The sequence below is a fragment of the Trachemys scripta genome, chromosome 3 (assembly GCF_013100865.1).
Source record: "Trachemys scripta elegans isolate TJP31775 chromosome 3, CAS_Tse_1.0, whole genome shotgun sequence".
In the NCBI taxonomy this organism is placed as follows: domain Eukaryota; kingdom Metazoa; phylum Chordata; order Testudines; family Emydidae; genus Trachemys; species Trachemys scripta.
In genome coordinates, this window is record NC_048300.1 from 173,685,261 (window position 1) to 173,703,171 (window position 17,911).

Sequence of the window (17,911 nt, forward strand, 5' to 3'; positions counted from 1 at the left end):
GCACCCCCTCCCCCTCCCTCCCTCCCGCTGCAGTCAGACTGAAGTCTGCTCTGTGTGAGAGGGCTCCCCCAGCACTCACGTGCCCACCCCTTTTGGGAGACAAACCCAAATACTACTGTCTTGTACTGTAGAGAAATATTTGTACAGTGCAAGCTCATAAAATTTGCCCTCTTCCTCAGTGTGAAGAGAGATGTGCACAACTCCTTGCCCCCCCGTTAGAAATGACAAAAACTGGGTTTAATAATAAACAAAACAAATTTTATTAACTACAAAAGGTAAATTTTAAATAATATAACAGACAGAACAAAGCAGATTACTGACCAAATAAAGCAAAATATGCAAGCTAAGCTCAGTATACTTAAGAAACAGGTTATGAAATGTAATTTCTTACCCTAAATGTTATCTTAGGCAGGTTGAAAAGTTTCTGTGGTTCAGAGTTCCAGTTGTATTTCTTTCCAGCCTGAGACAGGGGTCCAGCCTGGACTTCCCCCTTGCCTTCTCTTCACGTGGCTTTAGCAGTGTTTCTTTCTTGGGCAGACAAGCCATGGAGAGGAGGAGCCTCGTTTGCCTTCCTCCCCACCCTTAAATAGGATTTACATAAGGCGGGAATCCTGTTTCCCAAATTTGACACACACCCCTTCCCTTCCAGTGGAAAGTTACAAGAAGTTCCAGATAATGTTTAGTATCAGGTGACAAGACCACCTGACTCTGTAGGATCACAGCGTCCATGAGTCAGTGGCAGTATGGAGTGTCCGCAGGAAGGCCAAGCCTTTGCACAGTCCATTGTCCTCGCTGATGGGCCATCCGCCCTGTCTGGCTCTTTCTATTGTTATACCTGAAGTGTTAGCAGTGGGCGTCACCCAAAGTAGCATAGTTGAAATACAGATACATAGTCAATATTCTTAATTTCAGATACAGAAATGATACAGGCATACAAATTGGATAATCACATTCAGTAAATTATAAGCTTTCCAATGATATCTTAAAATATTCACTCAGTTACGTCATATTCATATCATAAGTCCATTTCCATAAAGAATATGGAGTGAAATGTCACAGGTTACGTAATGGAGTACAGGAGTTTGTGTTTTACAGCATCTCAAATTTCACTTCAGCCTCTAGATGTGAGTAATTAAAGTTATGAAAAGATGCCGAAAACTTTAAAAATCCCCCCTAAAGACCGTGTCACTGAGTGTGGCAAGGACAAATTTCACATTGATGGTGATGTGCTGTACTGTAGGCAGCCAGGCTGTAGATTACATTCAAAGGCAGACAATTGTAGAACACATGGGAAGTGCTAAACATAAACAGAAAAACGAAAATGAGACTGAAACAGCAGGGCCATTGACAACAGTCAAGAAACAATGCACTGTGACTGGATCATTCCAGCATTTTACAAGTTTAAATATATCAATAAAACATTGTGTTCAACTGATACCTATCTATATTGTGGCTAGGAAACTAAAGTTCAGCATTTCATTTTACTTGCAGAAAAATGAGGGGTTTTATCGGATAATTGTATTTATTTTTTAATCACGGAAAATGAAGATCCTTGGTGAGCGATGCCCATTTTCTTTAAGGCCTGTTCTGCCATACATAAAGCCACCATGCGTGGAACCCAGTTACCACCTGATAGCAGCAGTCGTGGTTAAAACATGATTCAGTTGTTTATTGAAATCAGAGGGTTTGCTCAGTCATGAGAACGCTTTTATTTAGTTGTTTAAATATGGACGTTTGAAAAATTTGGCCAGGAACTTCAAAGTGAAAATAAGAAAATTAAGCATTGAAACTGATTGCATTCCTGTCCTAGTAATGAATTCACTGGTAAACTGGAAATAATAATTTAAAAATTGGCATGTCCTGTCGATTGGATTATTTTTTAGGAATGTCAGTGTCAATCTTGCAAGGCAGGGGTTTTGTTTGATTTACATCATTGTATCGTGCATCTGAGTAAAAGTGAAATACAAAGTGGCCTACAGTCTACCTGATTTAGGGACTGTGTTTTCTTTTTATGTTCTAGATATCGGACAAGTATGATGTTCCTTTTGATAAAATTGGAAAAATCTTCAAGAAATGTAAAAAAGGGTGAGTATGTCTTGAGTAGCATCTACTGCAGCTTTCCAAAGAAAGGGTGATATCTTGAGTTATTGTCCGGCCTTTAGGAAAAGAAATACACATTATAAACCCCCTGCATGCACACGTGCTCCCTTCATACACAACACAGATGCTAAATCTGTTCCAAAATTCACAGATGGATTACAAGACCAGTAGGGACCAGTTTGATCATCTAGTCCGACCTCATGCATAACGCAGACCACAGGACTTCCCTGAGTTAATTCCTGTTTGAACTAGAGCATATCTTTTTTTAGGAAAACACCAGTCTTGATTTAAAAATAGCTATTGATGGAGAATTCATCATTGCCTTTAATTCCCTCACTTAGTTTGTTTAAAACAAAACCAAAAAACCCCGCACTTTATTTCTAGTCTGAATTTGTCTAGTTTCGGCTTCCAGCCATTGGGTCTTGTTTATACCTCTGTCTGCTAGATTGAAGAGCCCTCTATTATCAAATTTCTGTTCCCTATGTAGGTATTTACAGACTAATCAACTCACTCCTTATCTTTCTCTTTGTTAAGGTAAATATATTGAGCTCCTTGAGCCTTTCACTGTAAGGTTAAGGCATGTTTTCCACCCCTCTAATCATTCGCATGGCTCTTCTCTGAACCCTCTCCAATTATTTATCATCTTTTTTGAATTGTGGACACCAGAACTAGACACAGTCTTCAATCCTTAAATGTTGCATGCCTTTGGAATGTGCTGTAAAGAGCTGTCCTCCTGTGAGTCAAAGGACTAAAGCAGGACTGCCTGGGAAAGCTGTGAATTGAAAGTGTGCTTTGCTAACCAAAGGCAGTTCAATTTAGGCAGGCATCTGTAGCCATAAAGACCACTTCAGGAAAAGAGGAAGTGGTCTGATCTGTCCAGATTGCAGCAATTGAACTGCCATCCCTGTTGTCTTTTGTTGTCACATCCGTAATTGTTAGGTTGTGGGCAGAGTTGTAGCTGTGTTTAACTGGCCATTTTCACCTTGAATGGTCCCTTGAAATGTGTGTTCGCTACTTATGCTAAACAGCCTGTTCCTCCTTGTATTTAGCTGTGACACTCTGGGTATGTCTACACAGCAAAGAAAAACCCACGCTGGCTTGTGCCAGTTGACGTGGGCTCGCGGGCTCAGGCTTTGGGGCTGTTTCACTGCTATATAGACATCTGGGCTTGGGCCTGGGCCCGCAGGGTCCTAGAGTCTGTGCTCCAGCCCAAACCCAGATGTCCACATATCAGTGAAACAGCCTTGCAAGTCCAAGTCGGCTGACATGGGCCAGCCATGGGTGTCTAGTTGCTGTGTAGACATACCCTCTGAGTACCTTTCCCAGACATGAGGAGGATCTCGGTGAGGCAGACAAGCTTTTGAACTGCACAAACAGAAGTTGCTCCAATAAAAGATAGTGACTCACCCACCTTCTCACTATATTTGTTAGGTGTCCAGCTGAACCAGTTCAGAGCTTTGTGAAGTGTCCATGTGTCTTGAAACGGATTTAGCTTCACAAAGATTGTGGGTCAGGAGTGCTGTGTTGAAAAAGGTTTTCCCAGCCCATGAAAACCTTCAAGATTTCAAAAAATTTCCTGTTCTGCTGTGGGACAAACCTCTGACCTTTTGATATTTTCTGCAAAAATATAGAGGCCACACCCCAGAATAACCAAAGCCCAGTGGTAATGGCACTTGCCTGGGATGCCTCCAGCATCCTGATTCAGAGCAGGGGCTTGTACCTGGGTCTACTGCATCTAGGGTGACCAGACAGCAAGTGTGAAAAATGGGGACGGGAGTGGGGGGTAATAGGAGCCTATATAAGAAAAAGACCCAAAAATTGGGACTGTCCCTATCAAATTGGGACATCTGGTCACCCTAACTGCATCCCAGGTGAGTGCCTTATCTAACAGGCTATTCTGGGATGGGGTTTGTCTCTGTCTCTCCTGTTGGAGTTGTTCCACATTTTGTATAAATAAACAAACATTCGTTGGGACAGAAAGTGAGAGACTGACTCTCTGGCCCAGTGCTTAGGGCATTCACCTGGGTTGTGAGACCCCGGTCCAAGTCCCTGCACTAGTGAATATTTAATTATTTATATGGAATCGGGAGAACCAGGTCCAAGACCATGCTCTGTCTATGTGTCTTGCATTCAGGTGAGTGTCACAACCAGGCTATTTTGTGTGTGTGTGTGTGTGTGTATGAGAGAGAGAGACTCTCTCCCAGCTCTGTTTGTCATTTTCGAAATCATTCTCCCTCCCTTGCAGCTCTTTCAAATTGTGGACAATGGTTTGTAAGTGTGGCTTGAAGTCACAGCAGCAACTTTTGAAGCAGATTAGATCAGTTAAACCAGTGGTTCTCAACCTTTCCAGACTACTGTACCCCATTCAGGAGTCTGATTTGTCTTCATACCCCAAGTTTCACCTCACTTAAAAACTATTTGCTTACAAAATCAGACATAAAAATACAATCGTGTCACAGCCACACAGTTACTGAAAAATTGCTTATGTTCTCATTTTTACCGTATAATTATAAAATAAATCAATAGGAATATAAATATTGTACTTACATTTCAGTGTATAATATATAGAGCAGTATAAACAAGCCATTGTCTGTATGAAATTTTAGTTTGTACTGACTTCACTAGTGCTTTTTCTGTAGCCTGTTGTAAAACTAAGCAAATATGTAGATGAGATGATGTAGCCCCTGGAAGACCTCTGCATACCCTCAGCGGTACATGTACCCCTGGTTGAGAACCATTGAGTTGAACCATAATAGAGATGAAGGGTCACAGAGGGGTAGCAGAGATCCCAAGTTATTTCTGGGCAGTCCAGAGGTGTTCTTTTAGCTTTAAATTAGCAACACTTAATGCATTTCTGGTAACTTCTGCACTTTAAGCTGTAATACTTACCAGCCTTACTTCCTAGAATCCTGATCAACATGGACGACAATATTGTGAAGCACTATTCGAATGAAGACACCTTCCAACTACAGATTGAAGAGGCTGGAGGATCTTACAAGCTCACGCTCACTGAGATCTAAAACCAAAGCCATCAAATCTCTGTGGATTTTAAATGAAGGTCTCAGATGAACATTTTTCTGTAATTTAGTCTTCTGGGTAAAACACGAATCACTTTCTCTAGAAGAAACCCAGTGGGTTGAGTTCTTCCAGGGATCGGAGCAGTGTTTGTTTAGCAAAGTCGATACAGTCACGTTTCTGTTCTTCCGAAAGGACAAAACAATGCTCATTAACTCAGTGCACTTGAAATGAATGAACATAGATATCAGGAATTAAATAATATTTATGTACAAAACATTAGCAAATGGGGATGGGGAGAGAAGCCTTGAAATAGTGGTGATATTCTAACTTCTATTTATCTATTAAATATTCATGTGAGCCTATCAGCTAATGATGTCTTATTGGACTGCTCTCTGCTAGATGCAGCTACACAGCTCCCATTCCTGCTAATGGGAGCTGCAGGTGGATGTGGGAGACTAGACTCAAGAATGTTTACTGCTGAACAGGGCATGTTGCTGAAATCACTTGTATAATACTTTGGGGAATGTAAAACTGCCTTGCTCATGAAGAACTTACCTAAGTTACCGTGTGAACTCATTTGACATGAAGCTGTATTGTATATAAGTGCAATATATTTTTGAAGGTTTGTAAATGTGTACATAGGAGTCATATATAATATATATATAAAAAATATGGTGTTCATGTATATACAGTGAATATATGCAATGAAGCCTCCCTAAAAGGATACTATATACAGGCAAACAGTTATTTAAAAACCTAGTATGCGCCAAACCTGAGCGCACGTTGTATATTCATAGCACGCCCAGAGATGACTTGTTTAAAGAGGATTTTCCTAAGCAGAAGGAATGATGCCTACTATACAGCAGACCCCTCTGTACAGTGAGGTGTGGTGGGTTAGGCTTGTATTGTACACTACCAAATAAAGTTCTACAATGGCTGTTACTCCTATTCTGTACCTGTAGTGAGATTGTGTATTCTCAGTAAGAGGAGCTGTGGGCTTGTGCTTCCGGGGGATAAGCCAACCTCTTGGGTTTATGAAGAAGTTTTCCCTATGGTCAGCTATTCTGTAACTGCCTGCTCCAGGCTTTCTCACACCACCTCCTGAATCTGGTGCTGGCTACTGTCAGAGACAAGATATTGGACTAGATGGGCCACTATGCTGATCCAGTCTGGCAGTCCCTATGATTCTGCGAACTTGATCCTGCAGGTGAATAGATAAGGATTGAGAGATTAAGGCCCAAACCACCAGTAGGGCCATGTAGCACAATGCTCGCAATCCAAGAAGGTGTAGGGGGAGTGGGTCCTGCAGGCTGGCAAGCAGACCATGCTCAGTGTTCATCGTGAAGCATCAAGCCTGTATCTGTGAGAAGAGAAACTGAGCAGTGGCTGCCTGTGACTGAAACACTGTTAAATATTTTAATATTTAATATTAAAAAATATTTAAAATTGCTGCTATGCATTGTCATAGCCTTTACTCTGACTATTCCCCCGTCTTCCCGCACCAGGCCTGCTTCCCCTCCATTACTCCTCAGTGATCAATCTGCTGACCTACTGAGCGCTCCATATTCCATGCTGTGTGAAAATCTCTCTGTACAGGTGTTCAGCAAACATTGAGTGCTCAGTGCTTTTGCAGACTGCAGACAGCCTGTAGGACTGAACCCTAAAAGAGAAACATGCCTGTAATGCCGTGGGCATATTGATGAGACTGCACCCAACGTGTAATCTCTCCTAAGCACATCCTGGTTTTAAGAAAAAACCCCGAAGTCTGCTGTACTCCAAGTTTCTCTGAATTTACTGCAATTTGGGCTTCCATTTATGAATTCAGGGGGGAAATGTTACCGTGGCAAGGGAATTCTTGTACACTCGCATAGAAATACAAATTTATATTCATTTTTATTGGAAGTGGAAGTTTTATTACAGAATCCGTCTAGGGCTAGGGAAGTAGATTTAGATCATTTGTAGATGTAGACTTGATATGAATGTTATTTCTTATTACTGTTATCTTAATGAAGTATGTGACTTAAATTAGGGATTGTTTTCCACTATAAAATACTCTGGGAAACGGGTCTTATAATAATAGCAACGTTGTATGCTTTATCAAACTGGAGTTTTTGGTCTTGCCTACTGTTTTTTTAATTGTATAATTGAAGATGCATTTTAAACCAAAGCTATTAAATTTTATATGTCCATTTCTAATTCCGACTCTCTCATGTAATTAACAAACTTTAGCCTCCCTTCTGCAATTTTAAAACAAAACAAACAAAAAACCTTGCCTCCTCATTTCCCTTACAAATATCAACCAACAGAGACACCCTTTGCTTTGTTTTTATCTCCTCATAACAAACACCAAAACAGTGTTAATATTAATTGGTTTCAAGCCAAATAGATCACTTGAGAGAGTGTATGCGTATGTGCGCGTACGCATGCACATTTTGACAGTTATTAAGGTAAAGGATCATTGGGCGGTTCCACTGAAATTAACGGCAAAACTCCCATTGGTTTCAATAGAGTCAGGATTTCACCCATTGTTCTTGTAATCTAATGATTGTGGAGTTCTGCTGTCGCTAGTATTCTAGTTCTTTAATTGATTGAGAGGTTTAAAAACAGTTCGGAAGTTGTTCTTTCAGTAGGCCTCTTGTCCTATAGAAAGCATTTTCTAAACTCTCCGCCTGTCCCCGAAGGCAATATGCCAGTTCTCAAGGGATCCGCCTCTCCCTGCTTTTAGCTGGAACTGGGTACCAGGGGCTTTCCTAAGGGAGCTGACAGAAGCCAGTGTAGAACTACAGGTAAGTAGCTGAAAGAGTGGATCCTTCCTTATCTTGTCCGGGGGGGAATTAAACTCAAGGGTTTTTTTGCGGGGCGGTGGGGTTTATTTGATTTATTTTAGTGCTAGTGAAAAGTGCCAGACTGTGGGCTGGAGCGTGAAGATCTCTGCTTAGCCACAGAAGAGGTACAGTAGGGGGGATGGCAGCACAAGCTTCCCCCACCTTGACCTGCCACACTTCTCCGCCTATAGTGACTCGGCTGATTCTACTAATGAAGGTGCCGGTGGGGGGGATTTGGCTTTTGTGACATGAGCACCTGACCTGTCCCTGGTGAGCACCAGGCTCCTATCACAATCTGCTGTGGTCAATACAAACCTGCTCAGTGCTTGTTTCAGACAAGGTGAGCGCACAGGCAAAAGGCTCTAGAACCCACTGCCACTCCGCCAAATGCGCCTCTCCTTCTATTGGACTCCAGCAGTGTCTCCAGCTCTTGTCTGCAACTGTGGATTCAGAATTACCTTGCTGTGTGTGTTTCCTCCCAGTGCTGCTGCAGTGAAGGCTATTTGTAAAGAATGCTCCTGTTTCTCTCTGTAGTAGTGGGTGGGCCTTGCAAAATTACTAATTTTTTTAATCTACAAACAGCAGCTTTGAGAGAAGCTGGAATGCTGCTGGTGCTGCAGTAGCTCTTGGGGAGGCAGCTGACTTTTCTCTGTAACCTGTTTACTTGTTTGGAAGACATTTTACTTTTTTACAGCCAGGACCCCTCTTTCCCATGGCTACTAGGCTAAGCACAGCCTTAGCAGAATTGGAACTCAGCACGTCTCCTGGTGGGAAAGAGGCTCCTGGGCACACAGGGCTCCCATTGGGGAGGAGCAGCATAGCTGGCAGAATGTCTCCGCTATAGCAGTGTCTGTATCACTTGTATCCCTGCCCCCTTAAGGGCAGGACCGGCTCCAGACACCAGCGAACAAAGCAGGTGCTTGGGGCGGCCAATGGGAAGGGGCGGCACGTCTGGGTCTTCGGCGGCGGGTCCCTCAGTCCCTCTCGGACCAAAGGACCCGCTGCCGAGGAATGAAGTGGCACAGGTGTTTTTTTCCTTCGCCGCTTGGAGCGGCAAAAAAGCCTGAGCTGGCCCTGCTTAAGGGCCAGCAGATCAGCATCCCTGGCCCTGACCGGCTGCATTCTGGGGCATAGTAAGACCCTACTGAGTGAGAGAGAGAGAGAGAGAGTGTGTGTGTGTGTGTGCGTTTACACACAAGCATGTTGGGAGATGCGGCGTCATGAAACCCTGCATGCACCAGGGTTGAGGCAATTTGCATTGGTTCCATTGCAAGCCAGCCCTCAGTGGCAGAGTGCCACTGCCTGCAGTGATATGCCCAGTCTGTGAAGACTGCAACTGCTATGGATGGGGGAACTGAGCAGTTTAGTGGATGCAGAGAATCTTTCATCTAGGGTGGCTAGATCAAATTCAGCCTAAGGTGGTGGTGTCCAAAACTTACCACGTCTGGCATTGGCCTTCATGAAATGGGTTTGATCTCAGGACCCATTTTAAAAATTCCCAAACCAACCAACCAATCAACCACAGTTGGAACTGTTAACAAAGCAGCTCTTATGAGATTGTTGTGGAAAAGCTGGCACTGCTATTGCCTGTGCTCTTTTTGTCATTTCATTCTCCAAAGATGTCAGTCTGGCAGTTTATTCGCACTCTCTAATGGGGGAAAAAAAGTTTGGTTGTGGGGCTAATCCTCTTATGTGCAAAGGAGAGGCCTGATGGAGCTGATGTGAAGGTAAATCACCTCCTAGAGATTCAGAACGTGTACTTTTCAATCAGTCCGCCTACAGTAGGCTCTGAGTTACCTCTCGGAGAGGTGAGCTTTGTCTGTTACAGCTGTCCCCCTGCTGTTCTGTTTGTGCTGTGTGGCCGCCCCCCGGCCATGGAACTAACCAAAGTCACAGCCTGGCCCTGTTCATGGAAATGGCTTGTGCAGACTGACTGGAGCCATTGCTCTGCTCAGAGAGGGGGGCTTTTCGCTCTTTGTCTAGCTTCTTTGTTCAGGACCTGGCTCCGTGTAGGGTGCTCTGCCCAGATATGCAAGACCTAAAGTGGCCATATAGCTGAGCATGAGAATCATACCTGTGACTCAGAACTTGCCCAGACATGTCCTGTGCCTACCTGCAGTTTCCCTGCCTTCTCTCCTCCCCTGGATTAAGAGGAACCAATCAAAGTTACTGGCGGGAAACAGTCTTTAAGGTGCCACCAGACTCCTTGTTGTTTTTGCCCTTAAAAACAGACATTTTCTGATCAGACCCCCGGAGAAGGTCCTTGCTTTGCCACCTGGTCTGATCAGCTAGGGGTCTTTAGGGGGCCCGCTCCCCGCTCTCGTTTGTTTTTGAGCGTACCCCTGTTTTTAAACTCCCCTCCCACAAACAATGAATTTGTGCCTGGAGATCTCCTGGTTATTGTAAGCGAATCGAGCCCTCTCTGTGTCCTCTGATGCTGAAACTGCTGTTCCTGCTGCTGCTTTGGGGATTGGTAAGGAAAAACCTCTTGCACACTCCCCCTGTTTTACCTGCTGGCTTTCTTTCCCCAGCAGACAGACCCAAGCTATCTCCTTGGTCCGTATCTGTAATCTGTTTCTTGCTCCGCAGTGCCTTTGCTGCTGGAAATAGGCCTGTGCCTTCCTGGACTGTATCCTGGGCTGCCAGCTTGCAGCCACCCCACTGCTGCAGCCACCACTAGTTAATCCCCCTCCGCCCCCCCTTGGAGCTGTATCCTGGGCACACACCAGTCTGCCCTCTGGAACTACCCTTGGTATAAGGTGCACCCATTAGGTTAGATTTAGCTTTTAGTCTAGATAAATTGTAATTTCATTTTGCATAGCTGTAGTTAAGTTAGGTTTAGGAAATTGCTTGCATTGTACTCTGTAAATTAGGCTTAAAGAATTGTTGCATTGTGTTTTGTTACTTGCTAATTTGTGTAGTCTTGGTTAAGTTAAATCATAGGTAAGATTTTACTGTGTTCTGTATAATTGTCTCTGCTGTTTAAACTTGCAGCCTGTCTGCTCTCTGTCTCTCCCTGAGTTTAAATCTCCCTCTGCCTTTGGCCTCTGCTCCACCACGGGCGGCTCCTCCCCCATCCCCCAACCTCACTTCTCTACCACTTTCTCTCTCTCTCTTTTAATCCCTTCCCGCACGTGCTCACCCCGTTCCCACTGCTGCCAAACCTCAATTGTATTACTGAAGTCTAGCATAAAACCCCATTGGTTACCCTTTTCCTCTCTAACACACCTCACACTTTACATTTACACCACTGTGACACATTTTTTTACCTAAAGTTGTTGGTCAGTTAACACATTTTACCCATACTGTTGGTTATATGCTGCTGTGACACACTCTTTACATAGAAATTGTTAGCTACCTGTTACATTTATACTTCAGTGTTAATTGGTTACCAACTGTATTGTACCCCACTGTATTGTACCCCACCATTGAAACCCCTTATCCTATTTACTAAAAGAAATCCCTCCCCAATTGTCTACCTTAAACCCCGTACCCCTCACTATTGAATTTTCCCTGGTTTTGCATTTTCTTAATAAAGTTTATTTTACACCCCACCAGTGCAGTAGTTGTCCCCCAAGATCCCCTACCTGCTGGCAGGGACAAGCTTGAGCTTTATAACAGAGGAGTGGCTGCTGCTTTGACTTCAATCTATTTTTTTTTTTTTAACTTGAAATCTGAATTCTAAATCTGCCCCAGAGGCTGTCAGGCTCCTGGCAGAAAGGTCACAGTGACAGCTCTTTCCCTGGCCTGGTCGTTAGATGCATCACTTATGGTGCAGTGAAAGGTATTTCAGGTCTTTTAAATTTTATTTTTGGTAATTTAAATATTTGCCTTCAGTGTTTTTTGTTGGTTTCTTGTTTGTACGGGGCTATATTTCCATTGTCCGATTGATTTCTTTGCCTGTGCACACGGTTTGTGAATTGATGGCATGCTCAGCAGATTAAGCTTGATTTATTTTGCAATATATAAAATATGCCCATCACACAGACTCTGGGTGTGTGTACAAATATACCAAAGAAAACAATCTGGTGCCCAATGTCCACTCTACTGAACTCCACTACTCTTCCTCTATCCTCAATCTTTCCGGGCAATCGCCTGAATCAACAGATGAGCTGTGCTCTGCCCTGTAGGTCAATGAACTTAGTCTTCTGTTTGACCAACATGTTGAAGAAGGGGGGAAAAAACAACAACTATAGCGTATAGGGTCCTGCACTGAGACTGAATTGGAGTTCACACCTAGCTGATCTCAACAGCCATGATGTTACAGAAGGGAAAGGCAATCTGAAAGGAATCCAGGACCCAAATCACAGGGGGCTCATGCAGCTTGATTTGCACCTGGAAGCCAGTGCTGGCTTTGAATAGCAGGTGTCATGCATGGTCTATGACTGACTCTGTAGCACTGTCAGCACAGGTGGGGGTGCGGGGTTCAACACCGTGTGCCCAACAGTTAGCTGCCCCAGGAGCTACCAGTCTGGCACAATGAGCCAAGTTGGCCGAGGGATCTGACTCCAGTCGTTTCAACAGAGTTGTATCCACTTGTGCCAGTAGTAATTCTAGCCCCAAATGTATAAAGGCAAGAGAACTCCATGCAAACCTGAGTGCTACACTAGGAAGTGCAGGGTGGTCCCAGTCCCTCCAGCTCGACCGCTCCATGGAAAAGGTAGGTGTTCAGGCATCTGAGCGAGGAGAGTAGTGGGACTGCGTGTCCATTCCCTGGGAGGTTGTTCCAAGTAGGTGGGGTGGTGGGAAAGAAGGTGCAAGTCTGGAAGGGATGGAGACAAAGGGAGTGCTCAGAAGAGAGACTGATGAAGCCCATACATATCTCCAGACACAGCTACCCAGGAGAGTTACTTGAGCCCTTGGATTGTAGTCACCTCTTGGGGTGGGGGGAGGGAGGAGATGGGGGAGAGTTTGTGCCCAAGAATTGGGTGGCTCACCTGTTTTGTCACCACAGAGCTAGGAGCACTACCTTGGGCTCTGGCTCGAAAGGCCGGCCCCAGACAAGGATATTGTTGGGATTCTCCCAGCAATATGCTACCTTTAATTTTACTCTTTATTTAAAAAAAGAATTGCATGGACCTTGCAAACAGTAATAAATAAAGTCCAGTAGATCACTCCTGGGGCCAGGTGGGTCTCTAGACTCTCCATGGCTTAGCTTACCTTCAAAGACACTGTAATAACACTGGTCTACAATTTTTGAGAAGTCATCTGCTTCAGAGATAAAATGTGCTATTTATTATGTATTTTGATGTGCTGAATTCAAATATGACAATTAAAATAACTCGCTACTGTTTCTAAGATATTTAAGTTTTTACATTTTATGTCTATGTATATTGTGTAGATAGTAGAGTTTTAATCATAAACTGTAAACCTAGGTCTTTTCATGTGTTTATGGTTGCTTTACATGATAATATTTCACCTGTCCTGTTTATGTAACACTTTAAAAATCAGCAAAAGGGTTATATAAATAAAATTTATTATGAAACAAAAGGCAAAAAACTGTTATGTACATAGTTTAGTCCTATTCAGTGTCTACTCGGCGCTTCTTGGCTTGTCTCTTGTATTCATTAAATGGAGCATCTCTTGTCACTGTCCAGCAATAGTCTGCAAGCATTGATGGGCTCCATTTGCCCTGATAGCGTTTCTCCATTGTTGCAATGTCCTGGTGAAATCGCTCGCTGTGCTCGTCGCTCACTGCTCCGCAGTTCGGTGAAAAAAATCTAGATGAGAGTGCAAAAAATGTATCTTTAGTGACATGTTGCAACCAAGGCTTTTGTATGCCCTGAGGAGGTTTTCCACCAACAACCTGTGGTTGTCTGCCTTGTTGTTTCCGAGAAAATTTATTGCCACTAACTGGAAGGCTTTCCATGCCGTCTTTTCCTTGCCACGCAGTGCATGGTCAAATGCATCATCTCGAAGAAGTTCACGAATCTGAGGACCAACAAAGACACCTTCCTTTATCTTAGCTTCACTTAACCTTGGAAATTTTCCATGGAGGTACTTGAAAGCTGCTTGTGTTTTTGTCAATGGCCTTGACAAAGTTCTTCTTCAGACCCAGCTTGATGTGTAAGGGTGGTAACAAAATCTTCCTTGATTCAACAAGTGGTGGATGCTGAACACTTTTCCTCCCAGGCTCCAATGACTGTCGGAGTGGCCAATCTTTCTTGATGTAGTGGGAATCTCTTGCACGACTATCCCATTCGCAGAGAAAACAGCAGTACTTTGTGTATCCAGTCTGCAGACCAAGCAAGAGAGCAACAACCTTCAAATCGCCACAAAGCTGCCACTGATGTTGGTCATAGTTTATGCACCTCAAAAGTTGTTTCATGTTGTCATAGGTTTCCTTCATATGGACTGCATGACCAACTGGAATTGATGGCAAAACATTGCCATTATGCAGTAAAACAGCTTTCAGACTCGTCTTCAATGAATCAATGAACAGTCTCCACTCATCTGGATCGTGAACGATGTTGAGGGCTGCCATCACACCATCGATGTTGTTGCAGGCTACAAGATCACCTTCCATGAAGAAGAATGGGACAAGATCCTTTTGACGGTCACGGAACATGGAACCCTAACATCACCTGCCAGGAGATTCCACTGCTGTCGTCTGGAGCCCAACAGCTCTGCCTTACTCTTGGGTAGTTCCAAATCCCTGACAAGGTCATTCAGTTCACCTTGTGTTATGAGGTGTGGTTCAGAGGAGGAGGATGGGAGAAAATGTGGGTCCTGTGACATTGATGGTTCAGGACCAGAAGTTTCATCCTCTTCCTCTTCCTCATCTGACTCAAGTGAGAATGATTCTGGTGCATCAGGAACCGGCAGTCCTTCTCCGTGGGGTACTGGGCGTATAGCTGATGGAATGTTTGGATAATGCACAGTCCACTTTTTCTTCTTTGACACACCTTTCCCAACTGGAGGCACCATGCAGAAGTAACAATTGCTGGTATGATCTGTTGGCTCTCTCCAAATCATTGGCACTGCAGAAGGCATAGATTTCCTTTTCCTATTCAACCACTGGCGAAGATTTGTTCCACAAGTGTTGCAGCATACGTGTGGGGCCCACCTCTTGTCCTGATCTCCAATTTTGCAGCCAAAATAAAGGTGATAGGCTTTCTTAACCATAGTGGTTATACTGCGCTTTTGTGATGCAAAAGTCACTTCACCACAAACATAGCAGAAGTTATCTGCACTGTTCACACAAGTACAAGGCATCTCTGCTCACTTTGGCTAAACAGAAATGTGTCCCTTTGCAAAATCAAACACTGACAAATAAGAGAGCACGACATTGTATGATTTCTAGAGCTGATATAGGGCAATTTGTTTAGCAGAGTGATGTAAGCTTTGTTATGATTGCATCATCCATGACTTCTAGGAATAACATGATGCAATTCATATCATGTATGACGCAATACCAGCTTCAGATTGCATCATTCATTGTTTTGCCTAAAAAGCAAGTACTGTCCAAACCCAGTCATCGATTTATTCATAGATCTAGTCAAAGATGTATTTTAGTCATTTCTGGTTTAAATTGAGATCCCTTCCCTTTATAACTCATTATCCTCCGCCATTCCCAAGTCAAGGATCGTATATACTGACCCAATAGCATATCTTGAAAACTAGAGCCAATCAACAATTTTAAGCATAATTTTCGTTCTCAGTGACCCAGAATTAGTAAAGTTTGACTACATTTATTTCAGAAGCATTTTGGCTGTAGAGCAGTGTAATTCTTTGTGCCAAAAGGTTTGGTGATGTCTTAACTCCAAAGTTCTCAAAGCAGGGGTATAGCCTCGGGTGGGCCTGGGTAGACTGCAACTTAGCATCACTTGGGCAGCTGAAATCCAGGAGGGAGCTATGCACACACCCTTCAGAAAGCTATGCTCCGGCAGCTCTGCCTTGCCATTTTCTGCACTGCCCCATGTGTGTGCCCAGCTTGGTGGGTGAAGCCCTGTGTCCAGGGGAACCAGGGCTAGGCAGAGGGCGTGGCAGCGGGGGAGAAGCTGAGCTAGCAGAGTCTGTCATTGCCCGTCCACCTGAAAGTCGGGGCCCACCCAAATTTCCGCTCCTAGCTACGCCACTGTCTCAAAGCTCTTTACAAAGGACTGGATTGCATAGACGTGACAGTGAGCAACTGACAGAGCTGGGCGTAGAACCCAGGTGCCCTGATTCCCAGCCCCCTGCTCAAACTATTTGACCCCACTTCCACTGTTGTTCACATTCCGTACAAGTCACAAGAAATGTACATATCAGCCATGGGGAAGGAGGACTGATTTAGACATGCTGTTCCAAAAGCCCCTGCCATGACCAAGGTAAGGTCAGTGCCCCAAGACCAAAAGTAAATCATTAAAACAGCAATGAGAACAAATGCTGAAAAGCTCTTGCCTTTTACCTTAGCCCTCGTATCACCAGCTTTATCAGGTGCTTGGTTTATTTTCCCCTGTGGGACATCTCCCTCTGTGTTCCTGCTCTTCAGCTTTGTCAACAGCCAGCTGCTTAGAGGCAATGTGCAAAGAGGGGCCTGAGTCAATACGCTTTCTCCCAGGGGAGCTCCAAGGGATGAAACACCCTCTAGCACGGCTCCTTGTTCGGAGTGAAGAGCCGAATGCGTTTCATGTATTGTGATTTCAGCCAAACACTTCTGAGCTTTGTGCAAATTCAGAGCTGGCTCTGGGTTTGAGCTGTTCCTGCTTTCCCGGCATTAGGCTGTACTTGTTGTGCTTTGCGGGGAGGGTCAGGTGGCCCAGTTAGCTGTTGGCTGCCACCCTGCCTGATCATGCAGAAGGTGCGTGTTCTCCTGTGGGTTGTGGGATGGCATGAATGGACTGGCTGGTTGCCCGTTGTTAGGGTTGAAAGCTGATGATTCAGTGTTGTTTGGCCACAAGTTGGAGTGAGAGGCTGTGTGACACAGCTGCAATGTGGTTTTCTTCCCTTGCTTTATCCCCAGTCACCCTCTTCTCATGCAGGCTCTTTGTTCCCTTTATTCGTTCTGCTGCTTTGACTGCAGAGATCCGACTCTTAGATCTGGTGAAAGGAAAAACTCAAGTGATCTAATAACCAGTTATGAGTCTCTTGTGTGTATTTAATTACCTTCTTGAAGCTACCTGCTGTCACTGCTCCTGTCTCCTAGCATTGCTGTTGTCTGCCACTACCCAGCTCCTCCCTGCTCCCCCTCCTTCCTCCTTCACTGCTGGCTCTCCTCCCCGCCCCCCCAATGCTTGGGGACTTTGACCTGTATTCTGATGAGCGCTCTTGCTTTCTCTCAAACCTACTGATTTGATTTCCTGCCCTGGATCAACTCCAGTGCTCACTGCAAGGGCCACTCCCTCAACCCCATCTTTGCCAGCAAGAGAGACACATTGGTAAACAAACAATCCTATGATCTTAACTGCAGCCCTTGCTCTTCCTTCATCAGTTGTCACTTACGAGGTTCTGTCTAAACCCAGACTCCAAACTCTTCAGGGCAGGGAATGCGTCTCTTCGGCACTGCAGAGTGCCCAGTGATGGATAAATAAGACACAATAATGGTCTCTGTATTGCTGTTTTTTTTTCTCTCAGCTCCTTTTCGAGGCAAAGGGTTGTTTATCCCTCACCCCTCTTTTGCAATGTCACTGAGTTCTGGCCAGCTTTTTCAAAGGCTGGCCCTAGGCACTCCCAGAAGATATGGGAGCGTTCATGCAAGAGAAGGCACAGATGAGCTGTATGGGATGATTTAGTTGGGGTTGGTTGGTCCTGCTTTGTGCAGGAGATTGGACTAGATGACCTCCTGAGGTCTCTTCCAACCCAACTCTTCTATGATTCTATATAGATGCCATGTTCCCAAGGGCATACTGGATCATGCTTACATCCATGTGTGACTCGTGCCTGATGCACAGAGGAGATGATGAGTCAATTACAACTCCTAGCTGTAGAGCCCAGATCTTCAGCTTAACCTCAAGCAAGTTGTGCCTTTAGCTGTAGAGGTCTCTGAT

The 17,911-nt window shown here is 44.4% G+C and overlaps 1 protein-coding gene and 1 long non-coding RNA gene across 5 annotated transcripts in view; one reads left to right on the forward strand and one right to left on the reverse strand.

The window, feature by feature from the left end:
- GRHL1 (grainyhead like transcription factor 1) overlaps positions 1–7,314 on the forward strand; it is a 74,899-nt gene extending 67,585 nt beyond the window's left edge. For 3 of the 4 annotated variants that reach the window (XM_034766492.1, XM_034766488.1, XM_034766490.1), the window contains exons 15-16: positions 2,021–2,085; positions 5,006–7,314. In XM_034766492.1, the coding sequence (XP_034622383.1) occupies positions 2,021–2,085; positions 5,006–5,120 (180 nt within the window). In that variant the 3' untranslated portion in view covers positions 5,121–7,314. Of the gene's footprint in view, positions 1–2,020; positions 2,086–2,587; positions 2,635–5,005 lie in introns of all 4 variants that reach the window. The other variant, XM_034766491.1, reaches the window with a different exon arrangement.
- Positions 674–17,120, reverse strand: LOC117875296. The gene is made up of 3 exons (XR_004645248.1): positions 16,333–17,120; positions 12,538–12,705; positions 674–2,156 (listed from the first exon to the last, which is right to left on the reverse strand). It is a non-coding gene; the product is annotated as an uncharacterized LOC117875296 (long non-coding RNA).
- Between the last annotated feature and the right edge of the window lie 791 nt (positions 17,121–17,911).